The sequence below is a fragment of the Temnothorax nylanderi genome, unplaced genomic scaffold (assembly GCF_030848795.1).
Source record: "Temnothorax nylanderi isolate EJ_2023f unplaced genomic scaffold, tnyl_v1.0 TNYL_tig0026_pilon, whole genome shotgun sequence".
Classification (NCBI taxonomy): domain Eukaryota; kingdom Metazoa; phylum Arthropoda; class Insecta; order Hymenoptera; family Formicidae; genus Temnothorax; species Temnothorax nylanderi.
The window spans coordinates 1,213,943-1,235,358 of record NW_027249088.1 but is presented as its reverse complement, the minus strand read 5'-3'; the positions used below and the strand labels follow the sequence as shown (position 1 = coordinate 1,235,358).

The 21,416-nt window shown below is 40.4% G+C and overlaps 2 protein-coding genes across 9 annotated transcripts in view; one reads left to right on the top strand and one right to left on the bottom strand.

The window, feature by feature from the left end:
* The window catches only part of Sk (small conductance calcium-activated potassium channel), a 198,331-nt gene extending 185,318 nt beyond the window's left edge, over positions 1-13,013 (top strand). For all 4 annotated transcript variants that reach the window (XM_071701574.1, XM_071701573.1, XM_071701576.1 and 1 more), the window contains one exon: positions 352-13,013. In XM_071701574.1, coding sequence (XP_071557675.1) covers positions 352-1,047 — 696 coding nt within the window. In that variant the 3' untranslated portion in view covers positions 1,048-13,013. The remainder of the gene's footprint in view (positions 1-351) is intronic.
* A 735-nt stretch (positions 13,014-13,748) lies between these two features.
* Positions 13,749-20,839, bottom strand: LOC139769993 (uncharacterized). Of its 5 annotated transcripts, XM_071701577.1 has the most exons (9): positions 20,491-20,839; positions 20,175-20,380; positions 18,676-18,881; positions 18,140-18,562; positions 17,734-17,882; positions 17,427-17,634; positions 17,157-17,318; positions 16,917-17,064; positions 13,749-16,827 (listed from the first exon to the last, which is right to left on the bottom strand). In XM_071701577.1, exons 2-9 carry the CDS (start codon positions 20,344-20,346, stop codon positions 15,824-15,826), a joined length of 2,472 nt encoding a protein of 823 aa, XP_071557678.1. In that variant the 5' UTR covers positions 20,347-20,380; positions 20,491-20,839; the 3' UTR covers positions 13,749-15,823. The 5 variants fall into 5 exon arrangements, with proteins under 5 accessions (XP_071557678.1, XP_071557682.1, XP_071557683.1 ...); XM_071701581.1 differs by lacking the exon at positions 20,175-20,380 and having other exon boundaries at positions 18,676-18,904; positions 20,491-20,838; XM_071701582.1 differs by lacking the exon at positions 20,175-20,380 and having other exon boundaries at positions 20,491-20,838.
* Between the last annotated feature and the right edge of the window lie 577 nt (positions 20,840-21,416).

Genomic DNA, 21,416 nt, shown 5'->3' with positions numbered 1-21,416 from the left:
TGCTAACGAGGGAAACCGCCCGCTCGTAAAGTTCGATGGAATATTGCAGCGGCATACGGAAGGGATTGAAGGGGATTACGTTTCAAAGCTCTGGTGGCTGCTTAGATAGAACGGCTCTCCTCCAAATGAGGCTTTTATCAGTTATTTCCTTTTCTGTTACAAAAAGAAATTTAATTCTATAAAATCAATAACGTTTTATCATTTATTCGCCGTTATTCACTTATCGTTAGAGGAAAGGTACAGTTTTTCACGATAGTAAAATAATCGGTTTACCGCAAAAGGGGATATTGTCCATCGCGAGTAGATAAGCTTCTTGACCTCTCTAACACATTGACTGGTCCATGTCGACAGACGCAAAACACCGTCTACGAGATCGTCTCGGACATGAGCACGCGGCAGGACACGGTGGAGCAGCGTCTGGGGGGTCTGGAGAACCATCTGGTCGGCCTAGAGGAGAAGCTGACCTCACTGCAGGGTCAGCTGGAGCTGTTGCCCGAGGAGCTGACCCGCTGCCTGGCGCAGCACGCCGAGCGGATGGAGCAGCGGCGTAACTTCCTCCATCCGGATACCGCGGTAGCCATGGCAGCTTCCGGTGGCGGCGGCGGCGGCGGCGGCGGTGGCGGCGGCGGCGGTGGCGGCGGCGGCGGTGGCGGCGGCGGCGGTGGCGGCGGCGGTGGCGGCTGCAGCGGTGGCGGAGGAGCGATCTCGTCGGGCACGAGCCTGGGCGTTTCCGGCGGCGGCAGCAACGCATCCGCCGCGCACCATCCCCTCGCCAGCCTCTGCAACTCCCCCCTGCTGCCGCACTCGCGCAGCGTGCCCAGCGCGCCCAGCACCACGTCCCTGCATCCGTGGCCGGTCAGCCCGGTCCTACCGCCCGTCTCCAGCCGTACGCCCCACCTGGTGCCGGAAACCGGCAAGCATTACGGCCTCAGTCACTCCGCCACGGTGACCAGCACGACCTCGCAGTCGGCCACCAGGCTCACTTCGCAGGCCGGCATGGGTGGGCTAGGCAACAGCCAAGGCTCGGACACGTCGGCGCACAGCTGAGTCTCGTCTCTGCAGCCGCAGCACTCGTACTAAGGCCCCTCACCGGTTTCGCGCGGCGGTTAACACACTGCGTGGCCGTGCCCGGGGATGGTTGCCGATCGTTTCTGGCGCGTCGCCGACAGGACGTATCGCACTTGATACAATACTGCCAGAGATATATAATCGCGCTATGATCGGCTCTTCGCACAAACGAATGTGAGAACTCTCGTCTGGAGCAGTGTATCCTCGTCCGTGTCAGCCACTTGATGGTCCACCGTAATTGGACAGTTCGTATCTAATCGCCAGAGATCTAATCAGTTCCGTTTTCTAGAAGAAGCAATTTCAACTGCGAGCTCGTTTCCGGTTTGAAGACTTGTTTCGAAGGGGGCTACCAATCACGCTATCTAACAGCGGATTTCGCACAGATTTATAAATTAATTCGTATATGTACGAATTTCCTTAGAGTCCCCGCAGCGTAGCTTTCTCGCGGTTGGCGATTCTTTTGTAAATTACAAAGTAAGGCAGTTAAAGCCTCTTGCGTGGAGCGAAAGTTTTGTACGAAGCAGCACTGTTAAAGTCCGTGATTTGTTTTCTCACGGACCACAGCCTGGAAATCTAATTGTCGAGGACACACACACTGCGGCCAAACGGCAGTTCCGCGATAGCCAGGTCGGTCGGACACGGTCGTCCGTTTCCCGTGCGAAACTCGTTTAACGATGGGCCTTCTTGCGTTCCGCGCGTACCTTCGAGCCCCTTCTCGAAAAGTCGGCCAGAGATCCAATTAGGATGGCGCGTCGAGCGATCGTAAGAGGTTTCGGATTCAGAAACGTTAATTATCCGTGCTTTTCAATGTAGCTGTAAACCATAAATCACTCGGCATTTATCCTTTTCGCACCAGACTCCTCAATTATCTGTTTTTTCCGGTTTTCCGCGAAGGATCGCGATCCGATCTCTCGACTCTTCCGACCGCCTACTTCTGTCGATCCCTTCCAATCTCCGACCCTTCACTCGCCAATCTTGGCAGGAGTACGCGATCGAGGGTGGGAGGTCGTGAAAGAGAATGAGGATGATCGGAAAGAGAGAAAGTCCGCGCGACCGATTCGATCGGTCGATCGATTCGATCGGTCGATCGAACGGAGGGGAAGGAGGGGAAAAACTCTCGGGGTACGCACGGCTTCTTCCACTGGCTGCGCGCTGCTCCCCTGCCCAACTTGCGTGCCTGTTTTCTTAATAATTAAATGTTAATTCGACACACAGGAACTCCACCTTGTATCTCTGTATACCTCGTGAAGCGCGCGGACGGGCATAACGTGCATGTACAGGAAGCGTGTGTGCGGACAAGGACTGGCCCGAAGGTGACCCAAGCTGGCTCTTAAAGTCCTCGCGTTTAATTAAGGTAAAGCCGTCCCTTTCCCTCTCACCGTTCTGACGACGGAGGTGTTCAAAGGGCTGCCGTTATATTCGTACCTCACGTCTAGAGCTAAACTAAAGCTGAACGATTCTCAGCCCGAGGTAACGTAACGATAATCTTCGTGTACGGTGATTATCCGTACGCAATGATTTTCATATATTCGGTTTTAAACAATATACGATTTTCATACATTCGGCGCCGTCGGTCTGCGCGACTTATGCGAGGGTTGTTCAATAAGTTCGTATTTTGATTTATATCCGACAGACTTTCGAGCATCTTCTTGTCATCGCTTTTCAGTAGTCCCCTTCTACTTCAATGTACTTAGCCTATCGATGCTTCAGTGCTTTGATGCCTTTGGCATAGAAAGCATCACATCCGAAGCAGATTCAAAGCTCAAATCAATCTCTCAATTTCAAGTCTCTCTCTCTCTCAATCTTCGTGAATTTGTTGAGAGGACATACCTTTTAGCAACATATATTTTATGACTGCTATTTTATGACTCTAACTTTGGTTTTATTCATTTTTTTTTATCATGTAGCGCTTATCACACTTGCAAAAAAAAAAGAAAAACTCAATTAGGCTGAAATTTTACAAAGCAGATAGAAAGAATATATACTAAATATCACCGGAGTTTCAAGTCCCTATCTCCTGCATATGGGTCAGAGTATGAACAACTCTCTTTTTGAACAACCCTCGTAATTTCTACATTTGAGTGGCTTGAACTCGCGAGCTTCGCGTTAAACACAAGAGCACTCAAATGAGAGAAAACAGAATCGAGTCTAAATTGCCGAACATGTGATATCGATCGCACCCAATTTGCGAATTGTCTTCGGCTACGTATTGTCGCTGGCGTACACGCGTATATCGGTATACATTCCTCCTCTCTATTATTTTTCCGTTAGAAAACCCATCTCTCCCGGCCTGCCTGCGTCGCTAAATTCGACGACGAGTCGACTCGTCATTTGTACAACGGCGCGCCTTCGCGTCCAAGCGTCTTGCGTCTATCCTGTTTCTTAGAACGACGTGCTTTAAGGGCCGGCGCGAAAACCCGACGGGTATCCATGCAGGAACCGTATATAGAGAGAGAATGCAAAGTGATCTTATAACCGCTTTAACGTCCGTAGGTTACATAGGATATTATACTGTTAGGTGTATACTTGTACATGGCGCACGGGTACAAATAAGCGGCTACGTTTCCATTGAGGGGAAGAGAGTTTTGGGAGGGAGGGAGTTGAAGATTTTTTATAATGGGACCGCGACTGCGCGGGGGTGACACGGCGCAGCGCGGGGGGGGTGGGCTTAATTAAATGGATCGACCAGACAATGGGGAAACTAATTATTTGCCAACGACTTCCTGTTCGGAGGTGTTCACCAGGCTTCCTTCGTTCGCCGTTACTAATTGTCGCCGCGTTAAGTACGTCTGCATTAATTTACGATCGCTCATGTATATGGAAAGTAATGTAGATTATGCAGAAACAGACAGCCATCGCTTTCCTCAGAATTATCGCTCTTAATAATTCTGCGACACTCTCTCTTCTTCTTTTTTACTATCATCTATCTTATTTTTCTTTTTATTTCTCTATCTTTTATTGAAAGCGACCAGCGAAATTCGCTCGAACTCAGACAATACGCATGTCCCAAATCGGGACATATGACGTCCTTGAGACGTCTTAACGATGTCTTTATGCCCGATCTGGGACATTGTGTTAACTGGGAAGTCTCCGACTATTCGGCGAAGACGAAACGTTGAACGAGAAAGCCTGGGAAGGCACCGAAGGTGTCCCGGAGGGCGCCCCGGGAGGGACACGAGCGCAAACCCTGCACGTCACGCAATTCCGGGATCTGAAGAGCTCCGGATCCTTGAGATCTGGGATTTATCGAGCGACGCGGTTCGGGGTCCCTTCCGGTGCGCGACGTACCGTTTGCTGTAATTCGCAGCGTTTATTCTTTTCGACGCGATATTTTGTCCCGAAGATGTTCAGATCTCGACGTATCGGCACGACAGTGTCGTTGTTAGCGCAACCACAGCTGCACGCGACAAACCCGAGATTATATCGGGGCTCTGCGAGGCAGGCTCGAGCGACTCTCTCGTCTCTTCCAAGCATCCAAAATCGTAGAGCGTAGAACGCTGAAAATTAATTTACAATTCTGCGAGAGAAAAACAATAAATCACTGAGAGTTGGAGCGAGAATTTATTTGTAAAATTGAATTTGTTTCGAAATTGAGTCTTCAAAGACAGAGATAAGTTTTAAAAAGTCATCGAAGAACGTTTATGAGAAGTGATTCAGTTCAATCGAATATTCTGATTTCCACTTCGCCCAGTTTAATTCAAATTTACATTTGCCCTTTAGCTGCTAATTGATGCGACGTCAAATTCTCAGATTTAGTTAACGTTAATATTATTATTGTCTATTAATGAATCTTGCGGAAAGGAAAGGAGAAAGCTTGGTCGAGCCGCCTTCATCCTCGGCCGTTCACAAGGAAAAGCTCATGCGGAAAAAGCTCACTAACGCGGATAAAGTTGGGACCTGGTTTGTCTTGTCCGTCATCGTTTCATTTCGAAAGCGTAGTTTCGCGGCTAATCGCAATGCGAAACGGGACCAAAACAGACATAATTTTCACAACGTTCTCATACTGTTCCTCTCTCTCTCTTTCTCCTACCTTTTCTTTTTCCCTTCTTTTCCTCTTGCTCTCCTTCTTTTCTCAGTCCAACAGATTTTTCATTCCGATAAAAATGGTGAATGAGAACTGAAATATTATAAAAAGTAGCTCGATAATTATAAATACAATTAATTATCCTTTTGTAGATTGAGAATTTCACAGATATAGAAATGATTTCATTATTTGACAATGACAGATATTTTAACTGATAAAAAATGAATTTATTCAATCGTATTACTTTCTTATTTTTGTATTTTCACGTAAATTATTTCCGAGTAATCTTTTAATGCCGTTACATGTATTAACGTAACGTAAAAATTCGCAGAAATTCTTCTTTTTCCTGAAAAAGATTCCGCCAAATTTTTCTATTTAATCTCATATCTTTCATCTTGACTTGATTTCGCTAAAGATGAATAATTTCTTTGAAGATACGAATGAAAGACAAAAGATTCATTCGAAAGCTTTCCCGTGTAATTGATAACTTTTCGTTAAATTTGAAAAATATTTAATGTTTAACTTTTTCAATTTTTTGATTTGAAAAAGAAGACCATCTGTTTTCACAGAATGTATTTTTAGTTCTCGAAGGGAATATCTTGTCCGCGTGAATACGACAGTCGTTTATTCGACTTCTCTCTATCTGAATGAAATTTTCAATCCGAGTAGTGTCCAACTCTGCTTTCTTCCTTCCATTTACCTCTAATTCTCTTCGGACTATTTCCGCCTTTTCCTCCTTTCTTCATCTCCCTGTTGCTTTCCTATCCTCCTGCATCCTTGGAGGATCCTTCAAGGAGCATTCCTATTTCGCGCGCGACTCAACGCACTGGACACGACAACACTCCACGATATTTTTATATAGATTTCTTAAAAGTGCATTATGGTGCCAGGAAGACCACGCCAAGTATAAAAACGTAAACATAAAGCAGTTCTCAATATTGGATTCTTAGGTGATAGACACCGACTCTACGATATTGTTAGTATACGTAATAACGTAGATATGTAGATGAGAGATTACCGAGCTCTTCGACGTAGTGAAGCTACATAACATCACGACGAAGGTAATGGAAAGGAGAAAAGAATTGCAACTTGGAAAAAAAATGCGCTTATTGCAAGCTGCATTTGCTGAGTGCATAATGAAAGTTTGATAATAGGTTGATTTCTTAGATATATATGTATCGAGTATTTCGCGAAGTCTCTATCAAATTTTCGTGGATATTAAGAAATCAACTTTTCCTTTGAAATTATCGATATAATTATGACATAATTAAACCTGAAGCCAACTAAAACTAATTATATTCTGAATTTAATTAATTAAAGTATTTTTTGTTTTAATCTAGATTCAATAAAGTATTATCGAGATTATTGTTTTAATTAAAATTTTAGTGAAATAATGTCCACATATGAGATATATTGATATTTCATTATCTATTTAAATTTCTAAAATTCATCTTATTATATAATTTATACAGAATAATTTATACAGAATCACAATTATGCCTTAGTTTCTAATTTTAGGGAAAAGAAATCAAAATCTGTCAAAGCTCTCCAGAATTTTGATGCAAGCTCAGCAAAATACTCCATATAATATTGTCATTGATCTTATTTACTCCTTGAAAAATTCTGACACGTTGAAATGTTAAATATCTATTCATACTAGGCTTACGGAACTTCAAATCGTCAGAATCACGAAAGTTAGAATCTCTTTACGAGACTTTGAAAATTTATATATTGGTAATAATGGACCTTTTCAGCTTTTAATACATGGAATCTATTGATTCTTTGAACTTTGATCTATAAAATTTGCATATGTAAATTTTTGGAATAGTTGCTTCAAACAATGGAGATTCTAAGGATTTCCATTAATTTCTCGAAATAGCGTAGATCCTGCGAGCTTCAGATCCTTAGAACTGCGGTTCCTTGATATAACGAAACTCGTTGAAAAAATTAAGAAAACTTTCGATATATGAAAAAACTTCGCAAAAATTACGGGCCCGCGAGACGTTACGTTTTAGGAGAACTTATATAAAACTATGCTTTCTTAAAAGAATATAGGGTCCTTAGAACTTCGACTCTCGTTTGACGAAACATGTAGAGGACCGGATCTTTGCAGCCTTAAAATTTTAAGCCTTGGCACACACTCGCAAATTTTTTACTCCCTGTGATTTTTAAATTATCGAATTAGCGACAGTTAATTCGAGTTTAACGTGTACGAAGCGTGAGAACGGAACGGTTCCTTCTTTTTTTTTCACGCGCTTTTAATCACCGCCGATTCATTACCGGGATCGAAAAGACGATCGATTTCCGCGTGATGTGGACTATGTTGACCGGAAGAAAGAGTCGCGAGTATCGAAGATCGAAAGCCGGTGATCGACTTAATTCTTTACACGCAGTGTTAACGGTAAGAAAAAAAAAGAAAAAAATATATTAAACGGGACGCGAAGAACAGAAAAAAAAGAGTTAAACACGCGCGCGCGCGTATTTATATGAGCGTATTTATACGGTTATTACTATCTATATTCGTTTATGATTGTTATTGTTATAATTATTAAACGAATTATCGTCACGGCGATGAATAACGGTAGTATTTAAACGGTTTTAACTCTCAGAGAGATACTTTACGGGAGATCTTATACCAAATATTATACATACCTAGAGAGCTGGGCTGTCGCCATCTAACTGTTACGTAAAATGACCAACAACTATTAAAGTAACGTATTACCTATTAATCTATAGGGTGACCTAGCGACCATGTATTAAGGGAACGTTGTTTTTAACGAGCCTCCCTTTTCTCTATATCTATCTCTATCCCTATTCCTATATCTCTATTCCTCTTTTTCTCTCTCCCTCTCTCTCTCTCTCTCTCTCTCTTTACTTGGAAAGCATTTGAAGAACTCACACAAGACGCAGCGTAACGCGCACTATTGTTATATCTACTCGTGCCAGACTGTTTAATATCGTCGCCATCGTCATCGCCATGCACGCGACTCCGAAATTCAATCTGTCACTCCCTTTCGGTCACCTGGACCGATTCGTCGCCTCCGATCTCAACTACGGGAATCCATAATTCTAGCAATTGACTTCTTAAGTGCACGCATAGGCTTGCATTTCTGAACCCACTGAAACCTCCAGCCGCCGCAAATTTTGCATTCACGGCTCCATATGTCCAGGAGGGACAGTTGAAACTAGAAGTTCCTGAAAAACCTGTCCTTATTAAGCTCCGTTTTTCGCCCTTTATTCCCCTTTTGAGTTCCGAAACCTCGGAAATCCCAGGTCCTCTCATCTCTGACTGGCTCGGTCGGAGGGTCAAGGTTTTGGAATCGCAAGACTCGAGAAAAAAAATATCTTGTGTTATTCTTGAAACGTCTCTTAGCCTCATCGCCCTCATCGTCGATTATCATCGCGAGTCATAAACACGCGAGTCATTATGATCCTCCATAATTTTCGCCATTAAAATTCAATGTCGCCGCATACGCGACACTACAATGCAGCCGCATTATAATCTTCGCCATCAAAATTCAGCATCGTTGGTCACGGCTATTATACCCTTCTCCCATTTCTATCACGCACCGACACCATTCGACAGCGTTCATGGATCTTGGAACAAAACGGACTACTATTAACGACTATAGAGAAAGTTTTTCTCCTTACAGGTTTAGGATGATAGGTCTATATACATATATAAAAAACATATACATAATACTCCCCCTCAGATACCATATACATAATATTCTAACTCAGCTAATTATGATATCGCGTAAGTTGTTACTACTAATTAGTCTCGATTACTTTACGACGGCGAACATATAGCGCAAGGCACAAATTAGTATACATAATTACGTACGTATATATACATGAAAAATCTATATAGATATAAAGGTAAAAAGTAAAATACGTATTGAATAAACTGGACACACACACACACACACACATTCGTTAGAAGGAACGAGGGCACACCGTTTAAAAAGGCATGCAAGAGTGCATCTCATTGCGCGTTAGAAAAACAACAACAACAAAAAAGAAACAAACAAATTTGTAGGGCTAAAGTGGTTTTGATACTATACGAAGCACCGAGAGCGAACTTTTTCTTACGACGAGACTTAACGATATTTTATTAGACTCCGCTAACGAATCGACTAATAAGAAAAAAAGAGCTATGCTAACTCTCGCGCGTGCGCATGCCAATCGCGATCGGAACTTCGCGGCACGTCGACCTGTTAACGCGTTCCTATCCAACGATCCAGCCGATTTTCCCCTGACCTCTCACCCTGATCGACACGCATTATCGGCGAGCGCACCCGCGGATTCCCCGAAACCATCCGAATCCCCGAGTAGACCTCCCTCGACTCTCCGGAATGTTTGACACTCCAAACTCTCGGGCTCGAGAGAGCCGAATCTGCGGAATTCTGTCTTGGGATAAATCTCTGAAATCTCGAAACTCCGGATCGAGCGGTAATTGCGATAAGAACTTGGAGTTCAATCACGTTATCTTGAAATTATCAAACCCTGAGGATTCAAGACAGGCGTATCCTCAAAACTCGGAATTTTCTGAAGCTTTCAATCAGGCGCATGGCAGACTCCAAAATGTTTGAAACACGTTGGACTTGGAAGCGTTGGATCCTCGCTACTTTCGACTTATCCTTCGATCGAATTCTCGTGTTCTTAGATATTTATCGTTTATAGTACTTAAAGATCTTCTTTTCCAATATTTCCGTATTAATTAGAAATTGATACTGTACCGAGGCCGACACCGAACGTCAATGTTATCATTATCTACTAAATCGAAATTCCAGAGAAGTATATACACGTAGAAATAAAATACGCTTAAAAACAACTCGGAGCGTGTCGGAAAGTTTTGCTACGTCTTTGAGATTTATTATGACGACGTATTGAACGAAATACAAGATACTGCCCGCCAATCCCGGAAGAAACGTATAGTCAGGCACCCCTTTTTCACGCAACTGTTAAAAATAACGCGACCCTTCTTCCTCACTCGGATTTTGCGAACTCGCATTTTGCATTTTTCGCATAAGGGACACAGGAGAGAAATTGTCATCGTCGCAATTGCTACCAAATGATTTGCGAACCCTCAAGTTATGATTTTTCGAGGTTGGACAGACAATTGGCTGAAGAAAAAGAGCCAAAGTACTTTTAAACAATTTTACTTTATCTCACAGAATATTTTAAAGAAAGAAGACTATATACTTCAGAGTTGTTGGAATTAATTGGCTTAAAAAGGATCGATTCTCTTCACAGCAATATTTCTATCGCTTCAATTGTCGCCACCGCGGCTTTTAATTTCTCACAGGCGTGTTCCCTAAACTGATTCGGACATGCTTTTTTCCGATTATCGAACGTCCTCTGTTCACGCTCGCTCTTACACAAATGTATCGTCATCAACAATCCTCAGACTCCGATCGGTCTCTCCTTCATCAAGTTCGTGTTCGCGCTGTAATCGATAGTTCAAAACCCAGGTGACTCGCAAAGCGACCACCCCGCACGTGGGGGACGTGGGGGTTCCTCCCGAAAGGCTTCTACGCTGCATCTTCTGTGTTAAAGATCCTTTCGATATTGAGCTCCGGCTCAACAGGTCAAGCTCTCGAGGAAGTGGCACACAGGGTGTCGTGTTAAAACCTACACATCGTTGCTCGAGAATCATGCAAGCGCGATATGCGGTTGGACGATTCTTATAGTTATAATTATATAATTACAGAAACATAACACTTTCGCATCACGTATACGCGGAGCGTTCCAGGACTGGCAATCTCGTCTTTCATGTGCGAGTCGAATTGGTCCTTTATGGACCAATTTGGAATCGTAGACGAATGGGGATCTGTTAGATCCCTGGAACACCCGCTATTTGTTAAAGACCCTTTCTTTTGACAGAGATGTAGTGGTGACTGCGAATGTTAGAACGACGACACGATCTCTGATTTGAAATTCGTATTCCCTGTAATTTCGACCCCGCAGGAACTTGAATTCTTGAAAGTTAGTTCAGGGGGACCCTCTCGCGGCCCCCGAGGTTTTAGCGTAATTTCGAAACATTCTGCAAATAGCGAACAGTCCAAAATGCCAGGCACCTAGGACTCTGAGTCCGCGGAAATGTTGAGTGAATCGCCGTATTCCTATATAGACCTTTGGGCTCTTCGAATAAGATACTTTGCGTAATCTTAGAAACTTTGCGAAACTTTAAGTCCTTAATTTGCAACAACAAAAAAACGTGCGAAATCCCTTTGAAACGTCGATTCCCAAGATCTTTATGATTAAATTATATATACATATACCTACGCATATACATATATATATATTTTTTAAGGCGTAATATATGATTATAACTATGCCTCACGTCTCGAGCTGAGAGACGCGACCCGATGTCGCTTGTCGAAACAGTCAGGCGTTTCTGTGATTCCTAGACTCGAACGGTGTAACGACACTGAGGTTCTCACACTTGAAAAGAAGAAAAAAAAAGAATTTACGCGGACGATAGCGCTCGTCCTGCGTCGGGATCCGGCGATCCTGGCGAACGGGGTTTACTTTTCAATATAGCCATTCGAGTGCCAACCCGAGACTTGACTCTTTGATTACTAAACGGAGAAGGAAGCGATTCTCATGCGCACGAGATTACTATCTGAATTGTAAAGTCAAAGAGACTTACTTAGAGATTTCGCGCCGGTCATGTCTTTTTATTTTTTTATTTTTTTTAATAGTTTGATTAACTTTCAATCGATTAAATTTTGTCCTATCTTTTACCGCTTTCATCATTTTTAATTGTTCATAAAATGTTCATAAAGCTCATTTTTGCATAGTTGCGCCGATATATGCACATACATAATTATATCTTTTATTCTAATAAATAAAATGTTGGCAGTGTGCCGGCAGTTTGCCAGCAAATTCGAGTAAACTATTGCAGATTGCCACTATCTATTCCGAATTAAGTTCGTGTTCTGTTGGTAGATCCTGATATACGATCTGACAGCAGAATCTCCCATTCTGTAACTATTTAAATGGAATGTATGGTTTAAACGGTTACGAAGTGATAAATTTTGTTTGGTTTCTGCAGTCAATCTGCCATCATATCCCAGTTATATTTCTGCTGGCATTTTAACGATGAAATTTGTAGCGTACACTTTGCGAAAACTGTTTTTGACAGATTAGCTATCGTATTTACGACGGAATTATACATATAATAAACGACGGGACGCATATAAGTGACGAAAGTCTGCGTCAGAAAGTATTTCAAGGGTGGTGTTGAAATTCGCTACTAATTATAATTAGCGCGTTCACATATACGGGGCGTTATTATAATCACGACTAATAGTTTAAGACGACGGGACGAGGATGCTATATATCGTCCGCGTCGCTAAGGAACAAATCCCACGCAACGAATCTTGAAAGTAGTCAATATCTAATCAATTCCGAGGGATAGGATCAACTCTCTTAGGGGATAATTAAATGGAAGGGGTTAGGGGACGAAGGGTGGGAAGCATAACCCCAAGTAAATAAATTTGCAAGCGGGAGGACGTGTTTTTCGACGGAGAACGATTAAGTATCTTCCATTATTAGTGACTCGATCATCAACAGTGGGTTACGGATGAGTTTGCCATTAAAATGTGGGTTGCGATTAATACGAGGAATTAAGAGTGTGTATATACGTTACGTGTATTTAATTATAATAGCGACGACATAAACGTAGCGCATACTTTTAAAGGAGAGGAAAATAATACGAACGCCATGGCACTAAGCAACCGATTAAATTGCGAATCCTCTTCCCGGTCGATACTCTTTAAAAACTAGCGTTAATCACGAAGCTGATCGATCATTATTAACGAGGGACGGAACGTGCGTATGTAAACTTATTACGATGTCTATATATAAACCAACGTGTTTTCATGCCGAGAACAAATAAATTTGCAAGTCGGAAGGATTGCGTTCTGAATCTTTTTATTATCCCTTCCCCCCCCTCTCTCTCTCTCATTAATCAATTCCCGCGATTAGCTCACTACAGCGCGAAAAACAAGAAAATTATATTCCAAGTATAGAAGAAAAGATCGGTGCATTTGTGAAATCGTAGAATAAAACTATATCTTATGTTCCTTTTTTACTGAGTTAATATATTTGAATCATCTTTGCTTTATTCATTTTTTTATATAACTTCTACATTTTGATGCTTTTTCTAAATAAGTTTTTTCTGAATTTGAATTATGGTTAAAAGTCAGCTTTTTACAATTATTGATAAAATTACAGAAGTGCACTTCAAAAGTTTTGATGTTGTTTAGAGATGTGTCACAATTTCACATCCTATGTCCTATGTAATAATTTATCCTTTTTTTCTTCATGTATTTCAGGCTACAAGTAAAAGATGTTACACTAGCTGATAAATCAAGTAATTTAAAATAATTTTTTTTCTTAATAATCTGCTTCTAACTATTCAAACCACGAGAGAATTATATGTTCAACCTTCTTTTAAATACGTAAACATATCCAAAAATTATCTTATATAGCTCAAAATGTATAAGAAATGTATAAGAAATATTTTTACTTTAAAGAATGTAAAAAAATATTAGTATTTCAATCAATTTTTCAAATGCATCCTCTCACTTTAAGCAGAAAAGGTCAGATGAGGGAAAAGTAAGTTTGGAAAAAAATTAATGCAGTATGTTTGTAATAAACTGTATTTGTCTTTTTAAGGGGATGCTGGAGACAGCTCTGTTTTACCGCGAAATTTTCAGACACACTAATCTTTTGATTGATTTCACCGAATTAAAATTTTTTGTCCAGAATTAAAATATGGACGATAACGAATACCGCAGACACCATTTGCGTATGAAAAACGAAAAAAAATTAGAAAATTACAGTTTTATTTTCGATTCTGCGGTCGACTCATGACAACACTTGCTGCACATAAAAGTTTTAGACTGTGTACGTATACAAAAACCTGGCAGCGGTCTCGGAAATACAATAAAGAAGAATCCTGCGCTTGCAGAAATGAGCTGCGAGCTTTAGTATAAGAGAAAAGTGTGTTTGAAAACTTCATATGCACATGTTACGCGTCTCCCCGAATTCAGCCAAAAACATACGGATCAGTATAACGGGTAGCCCTAGAGCAGGCGCTCTGTAGGTATGTGTAAGAATCGGTGAGCACTTCTTTATCGACGCTGATCGAGTTCGCCTGCGTTCTGTATGTATGTGTAAGAATCGGTGAGCACTTCTTTATCGACGCTGATCGAGTTCGCCTGCGTTCTGTATGTATGTGTAAGAATCGGTGAGCACTTCTTTATCGACGCTGATCGAGTTCGTCTGCGGCTCCAGCATCCCTTTAAATGTGTCTATATGTATGCATGCCATTGGTTTTCATGTGTGTTGAATTGAACACTTGCCGTATCGATATAATTTCTCTAGAGACACGTTTTACTCCGTTTCTCTCGAATTTATATCGTTGCAATTTCAATAAGAGTACGAAGTATAGCTGGCTAGTACATCCAACAAGAATTTTTATATACAGAATGATTCTAGTAACTGGACCAGGTTATAGCTCTTTCTTAAGTCAAGATAGAAAAACATGGTAAAGTAGAAGCTATTACTGTTTAGTATGATCTACTATTACGTGATTATATTTTTTCGAATAATGCAGTGATGTATACAAGATGCAACGCACTTTTTTAAAAATAGAATCATGCTCTTTTTTAACATAAATCGATTCTTTCTATTATTCTATATATAAAAGAATAGGATAAGGTAATCGGAAGGTTAATACTTGTCAGTTATTACACATTTTATATTAGAAAATTACTTTATTACATTAAGTGCTTGACTAACACATTTTCTAATTTGTGAATACACGTTATCTTTTAAATACCTCTATAAAGAAAACATCAAGGGGATTCAAATCAGGTGAACAGGGCTAAAGTGTAGGAATGCGGATTCAAAACAATTTTTCTTTATAGATTTGTATCAAATATCTAGTCACAATACAATTAGTGACCAACATGACAATGTTATGAAAAATATAAAAAAATATGTTGGAAGATATTTAGAATGTCATGGTAGTGTATTTGATGTAATAATTTTATGACAAAATGTGTAATATCCAGCAAAGTATTGACTTTCCGATTCCTAATTCTATTATACAGAATAATAAAAAAATCGATTTATGTTAAAAAAAAGTATATAATTCCATTTAAAAAAAGTGCAATTGCATTTTACTAATCCAGTTAGTTACTAGAATTACCTTGTATATATAAAGATATCTAAAATATTTGAAACAATTACATAATGAGTATATCCGTTTGTTTTTCTGTTCCAAAGTATTTTTAAAAAATCTTTGAATTTTATCGCAATGCGATAAGTAATAAACAGAACTTTTTTTTCATCAGAAGATACTTTTTACATATTTTAATATGTCACTATTGATTATTTCAGTTTACATTGATTAAATCATCGAAATTAATGTTTTCATTCAAATTAATGCTGTCGTCTAAGTAAATGTATAGAATAAAAACTTTGTTCAAAAGTTAGTTCAAATATAAAAATATACAGAAAAGACTGCATTACAACGTAATTATTTACATGTTTTGTACAAGAAGAAAGTTCTATCTACACTCAATGAATTTAGAGATATATTCGCATTATTGCAACAAGTATACTAAAAGTTTGTATTTGATCATTTCCCATATAGCAGTATCTTTAAAAAATTTCTTCTTGACATATTCAACAAAATCATGCTAAGTCCTATCAATTCGCTTCCTTCTGCGTTTCTTCCTTTTCCGTTGCCTTCGTTGCTTCTTCTTGAACGGGTTTTTCAGGTTCCTTGTTCACGTCTTGCTCGTTAATATTATTTTCGGTTGCAGTTCTCGACCACGAGCAACTTCTACGACCTGGCGACTTTGGCATAGACCAAGAACTACTGCGTGATCTGCGTCTGGGTGACGTGGGTCGTGATTTCGCCCGCGTAACTTTGACGGAAGACGATCTCTCGCCACGCTTGCTCCTATAACGATTCTTGTTGCGGGACTTGGAGCGACTTCTGGATCGCGATTTTCGTTTGGATCTAGAACGACGCGTTCTGGAGTTGGACTTTGATCTAGATGATTTCTTGCGCTTTGTTTTAGAGTTCGATCTTGTTCTTGTTCTCGTTCTCCTCTTCGAGACCGATCTACTTGCCGATTTCCGGCGGTTGCGCGATCTAGAGCTCGATCTCGAACGATGCGATCGCGATCTCGATCTGTGCGATCGTGATCTCGATCTGCGTGATCGTGATCTCGATCTGCGCGATCGCGATTTCGATCTACGCGATCGTGATCTGGATTTCGACCTTCTCTTGGAGCGCGAATCGCTGCGTCTTCTACTACGCGATCTGGAGACGCTCCTGGATTTCGACTTGATCCTCGTTCTTGAGATAGATCTATTTATCGGTTTTCGATTACGGTTACGCACCCTCGATTTTTGTTTCGAGTCCCGCTCGACCAGATGTGTAAAATACTCGTAGTATTGTCCATTATATAAATAAGGATTTGCCAACGCATAGTTCATCTCGTATCGTCCCCGACCTCTACCCATAGGTAACATGGGCTGATGGATCGACATCGAATATCCCGACATTGGCGACCGCATCATCTGTGATCTCGCATACCTCGGCATTCTCAACGTATGGAATGGCGCCATTGACGGCAACATTGGTATCCTGTCCATCGATATCGAATCAGAATAGTCATAAGGAAGATTTGCTGGCACAGCATCTGTAATTAATGTTGGGTTATTTTGCTACATCTGTACATTTTTATTTCACACAATTATATGTGTAAATAATATTTTGTACGAAACGTACCTTTAGACGAAGTCGCACCGTCGTTTTTTATCAAGACACTCTTGAGTTTTTTCTTATTTGTCTCTTTATCTGATTCTTCCTCGGTTGTGCTACCTGAACCGGAATTATCACCTTTCTTCCGTTTTTTCTGCGTTTTCTTCTGCTTTTTCTATAACAATAAAAATATTATTAAATGCTAATTCTTAAATAGCGTTGCATTGCAATAATGCAAATTTTACGTAATATAAAATAATTAAACACCTTTTTCTTTTTATCTTTCTTTGTTTTCTTCTTCTTGTCCTTATTTTTTTTGTCGTTTTCCGAATCTACTTTCTTAGCATTTTCACTTGTTTGATAGTTTTTTGTTTCGTTCTTTTTTGCGACGTTTTGATCCAGCTTAATTTCTTTCTTCTCCACTTTCGTCTGTAATTATGAGATACATAATCAGATACGTATTCGTGAATTAATTTTATCGGTTTTATTCAACCTTAAAACGATTTTATCACCAACGATTTATTTTTTGTCACCCACCTTTATTCTGTCAAACAGTTCATCTAATAATCGTATGCTTTCCAACTGCCGTTGAGCTTTTATCAACTTATGTTCTTCCCTAGCGATCTTCATTGAGACCTTGTCCTCTTCTTGCTTACGAAACTTCGTGAGGGCCTTTCGTTTTCGTTTCTCTTCCCGCGTTCGTTGTCGATCTACTTTTGCTAGTGAATCTGCCTCCTCCTTTTTTCTAAGGTTAAAGCAAGAATAATTTTGTATCACAAAAAAGAAATACAATACCGTATTTATAGAATACGTCTTAAAGTATTTTTCTCATTAAAACGCTCACTTCAATTCCTCTTGCCGTTTCTTTTCTGCTTCTTCTCTTTTTCGAATTTTCTCCGCCGCTAAATTGTCCTGCGCTATTAAACGCCTTCTCTCGAATTCCCGATGCGATACCGAACTGTCGCTCATGTGTTTGGTCTTGTCAAAATCAACCTGAATGGAATTATTTCAATCATCAAAAGATATTCGATTTAATAATCTTTTTTTTTTTGCTCTGCTTATTTTGAAAATTATTTGTCGCATATTGTCGCGTTTAGAATGTATGTTATCTTACGTTAAGTTAAGTTTACAATTATTAACATTCCGGAAAACATATTATGTACATTAGTATTGATGCAGATGTACAGTCAAAAAAGTTTTAATGTCACAACAGATACACTATAGGCATTGTATTTTCTATTGAATATTACCTTTATTGTCGCGGTCAACGAATTCTGGCCGTCTTTCTTCAACAGTTTCATACCACGCAGAGCATCCATCGCTCTGACAAAATCCATATATTCGACATACTGTACGTACACGTCGAAAAATAAGCCGTCCTCGTAACTGAACTTATGAATGTTATTACCGAGCCGCATTCTGGATCTGTAGCGATCCGCGGCAGGCACGTCGATTCTCCTCAACGTGCCCCATTTCTGAAAGATCTTCGTGACGAGCGACTCGCTCGGTACGCTTGCGTTATCCTCGGAGAACCATTTAACTGGTAGACCGGTAATGTGGATAGTGTCCGGTCTCTCGCCGGCCTTCAACTCGTTCATGTGTTTCGCATCCCTGAAATAGGAGTTCCAGCTGTGTTTCGTTGGGAAGTCATCCTTCGTCTCGGCCGCCCGGACCTTAATAAAGTCAAAAATTAATTAACTCCTCCAATGTCACAGATCTCGTTGCTTAAATCTCTGTGTTTAATGCAGAATTGTATTGCGCGATTAAAATTGGTGGCGACATTTACCTTGAGGACGTTGGGAAAGCCAGCGAGATTCAATTGCTGCAGGTCCAGCCTGGCCAACACTCTCGGCAACCTGCATCGGTCCCGCAGGTCGCCCTCCAGCCGAATGAATTCCAGAGTGCTTTTGGCCACTTTCAGGGATTCGAATTCGTCCGGCAGTATAAGCGCGCGTATCTTCTCCATTACCTCCCATGTCGATATTGTTTTGCCTATTTATAGCGCAGTTAAGTTTCTGTAAGAAGCTATCTTTACTAGAGCTGTTGCAAGTGGCTCGTGGCATCGCACGGATCACTTGGAATCATGGTTTCTCTTCCAATAGTTGAATGCTACGTTATTTCTCCTGTCATTCTCCGCTAGAGACAACGTAAATGCAAGTGCATAGACTTGTTGCGATAACTTTATCTCTCAAAAACAAGTTCATTACAAATTAGCTAATAGAAATAAAGTAATAAGATCACAAATAAACGGTAAGTATTTTCGTGTGTCAAGTTGAAAGATTATCGTCGCTCAAATAAATGTTGACAAACGTTAACAAAGCGTTAGACAGTAATAAGAAAGATGCAAAAATATATCCGGAATTAATAACAAATGCAAATTAAGATTAGGTGGATGAAACAAACTCAGTATTTAATCAAGATTAAATATAAAATGATAAAAAGAAACTTGAAAAATTAAAGTTTATAAGAACTGTACATTATTCTTGTAATCAAAATATTGCAATTACAAAATTAATACCAAAGTTATGTGATAACTCTAATTTTTTTAGTCTTATTTAAGAGGGAAAGGAAGTTCTGCTCCTCCATTTTCTAAGAATTCATTATCGCAGCATAACTCTCATTTTATTGATATATCAAATAAAGTTGAAGAGGAACATTAATACCTACAGCCCTAATTTTATCATACAAATATATCTTAATAAATATGCCATAAAAAGAAACTTTATAGCATGTAGTATAGCAACATATACAATAAGTAGAAGAACTGCTTAACTTAAATTCTCGAAAATAGGAACTGTATAAATTCAATCGACAAAAATATATATTGCAGATAAAATTTCGTAAACAGAGAAACGTTCCGTTTCTTTTTTGAAATACATGTTGTAGCATTATTGCATTATTAAAAAATATGAATTATGATCAACAGATCGTTGTTCCAAGATTAAGTATAAGATTTTAAGAGACACAATTAGAAAAAGGAAATTGGATGACAGGATCCAAAGCATAGTTGATAAAACACGAACATCAGTTAGAATTTAAACATTTGTTTGAGTCCTAGCAGCTGCGCTTTGGCTCCTATTGCCCAATTTTTCTTCTCTGCTCGTTATTTCAAATTGATGACAAGAATATGCTGCAATATACAATTCAGAATCTATTGCTGTACGATATAACAGTTGAGGAAGAAGAGACAGAAAGGGGGAAAATAAAAGACATAGAAAGGTCCGTCCTCTAGAGAGAGGAGGCCACTTGGTACTGATGACTTGGATGATGATGATAATGTTTTACCTGGAGTCTTCAGTTGGGGCAGAGTGACCGACACGTTAACTTTGGCAAGCGGTTTCAGGTAAAGCGCGTGCGACGGGTACAACGGTACAATGTCGCTCAGATCCCTACAGCTTCGAAATCGGTTAGCAACCTCGCTACTGGGAGTTTCACCTACCTGCTTGTTGTCGCTCATCGCCGGTTAAAGAAAGCTAGTACTAGTAAACGGGCTAAGGGATTCGCGTTTTAATTTTTGGCCAAACGAGTCTCGCTCTCTTATCTCTCTTTCTCTCTCTCTCTCTCTCTCTCTCTTTCTCTCACACTCGGGCGTCTCTCTTACGACAAGCTGGCGAGATGAGAACACCTCAGTAGGGAGGTTACGAAGATCTTCGCGGGACGATGCTGGCTGCTGCTACTATTGCGGCACTACTACTACTAGCTACCACGCGACCTCGGCACTCGGCGAAAAGTCGCGGAAGCGCGGACGAGTCGAGGAAACGGCGATCTTCGTGGACGATCTTCGGGGCGAACGCATCGCTCGTGATTATCCTCTCATTCATGTGCGTCGACGGGAAAAGATGTTTCAAGAATGAAAAAAGACGTAAACACGACGTGCAGCAACGTATGTACGCGAAACGACTCGTTGAAAGTGCCGTTTCCCTAACCCAACAACGGCAACAACAGCAGTCAACAGCAGTGTGTCGTGGATTGGAGCAGGAAGTTGGATTGCGACCAATACCGTTTTAAGAATCCCGATATCCAATAGGCGAACTTGTATTCTAGGAATTTTAGCTAGTGATATTTTCCTTGCAATTCCACTAAACCAGATACAGGCTTGCACGCACAGAGAAGCGTAATCAACCAATCACCATCGAGAGTTTTACAATGGCGGTCTATTCGTTCTCGAGGATTCTCCATAGAGATATATCTTATGAGCCGATTTCATGTCCGATTAATGTGATTCTCCGATTAAACTCACTCTGCATCTCTTTCTAACTGTCCCCCTAGAAAGAGACGAAGAGTGAGTTTAATCGGAGGATCAAGTTAATCGGAGACTGTGAAATCGGCCCTATCTCTTAGATTCCTTGTTCCTGTTGCCTGCAGTAACTTTGTATTGTGCATCCAGCTTTAGAATCAGTTTAATATTTATATCTTACATGTATCGATAAATATAAACTTATAAATATAAACTTATTTTATATATTTATATTATGTGTTAAATATCTATATATAACAGCTCTCTCTCTCCCTCTCTCTCTTTTTCTC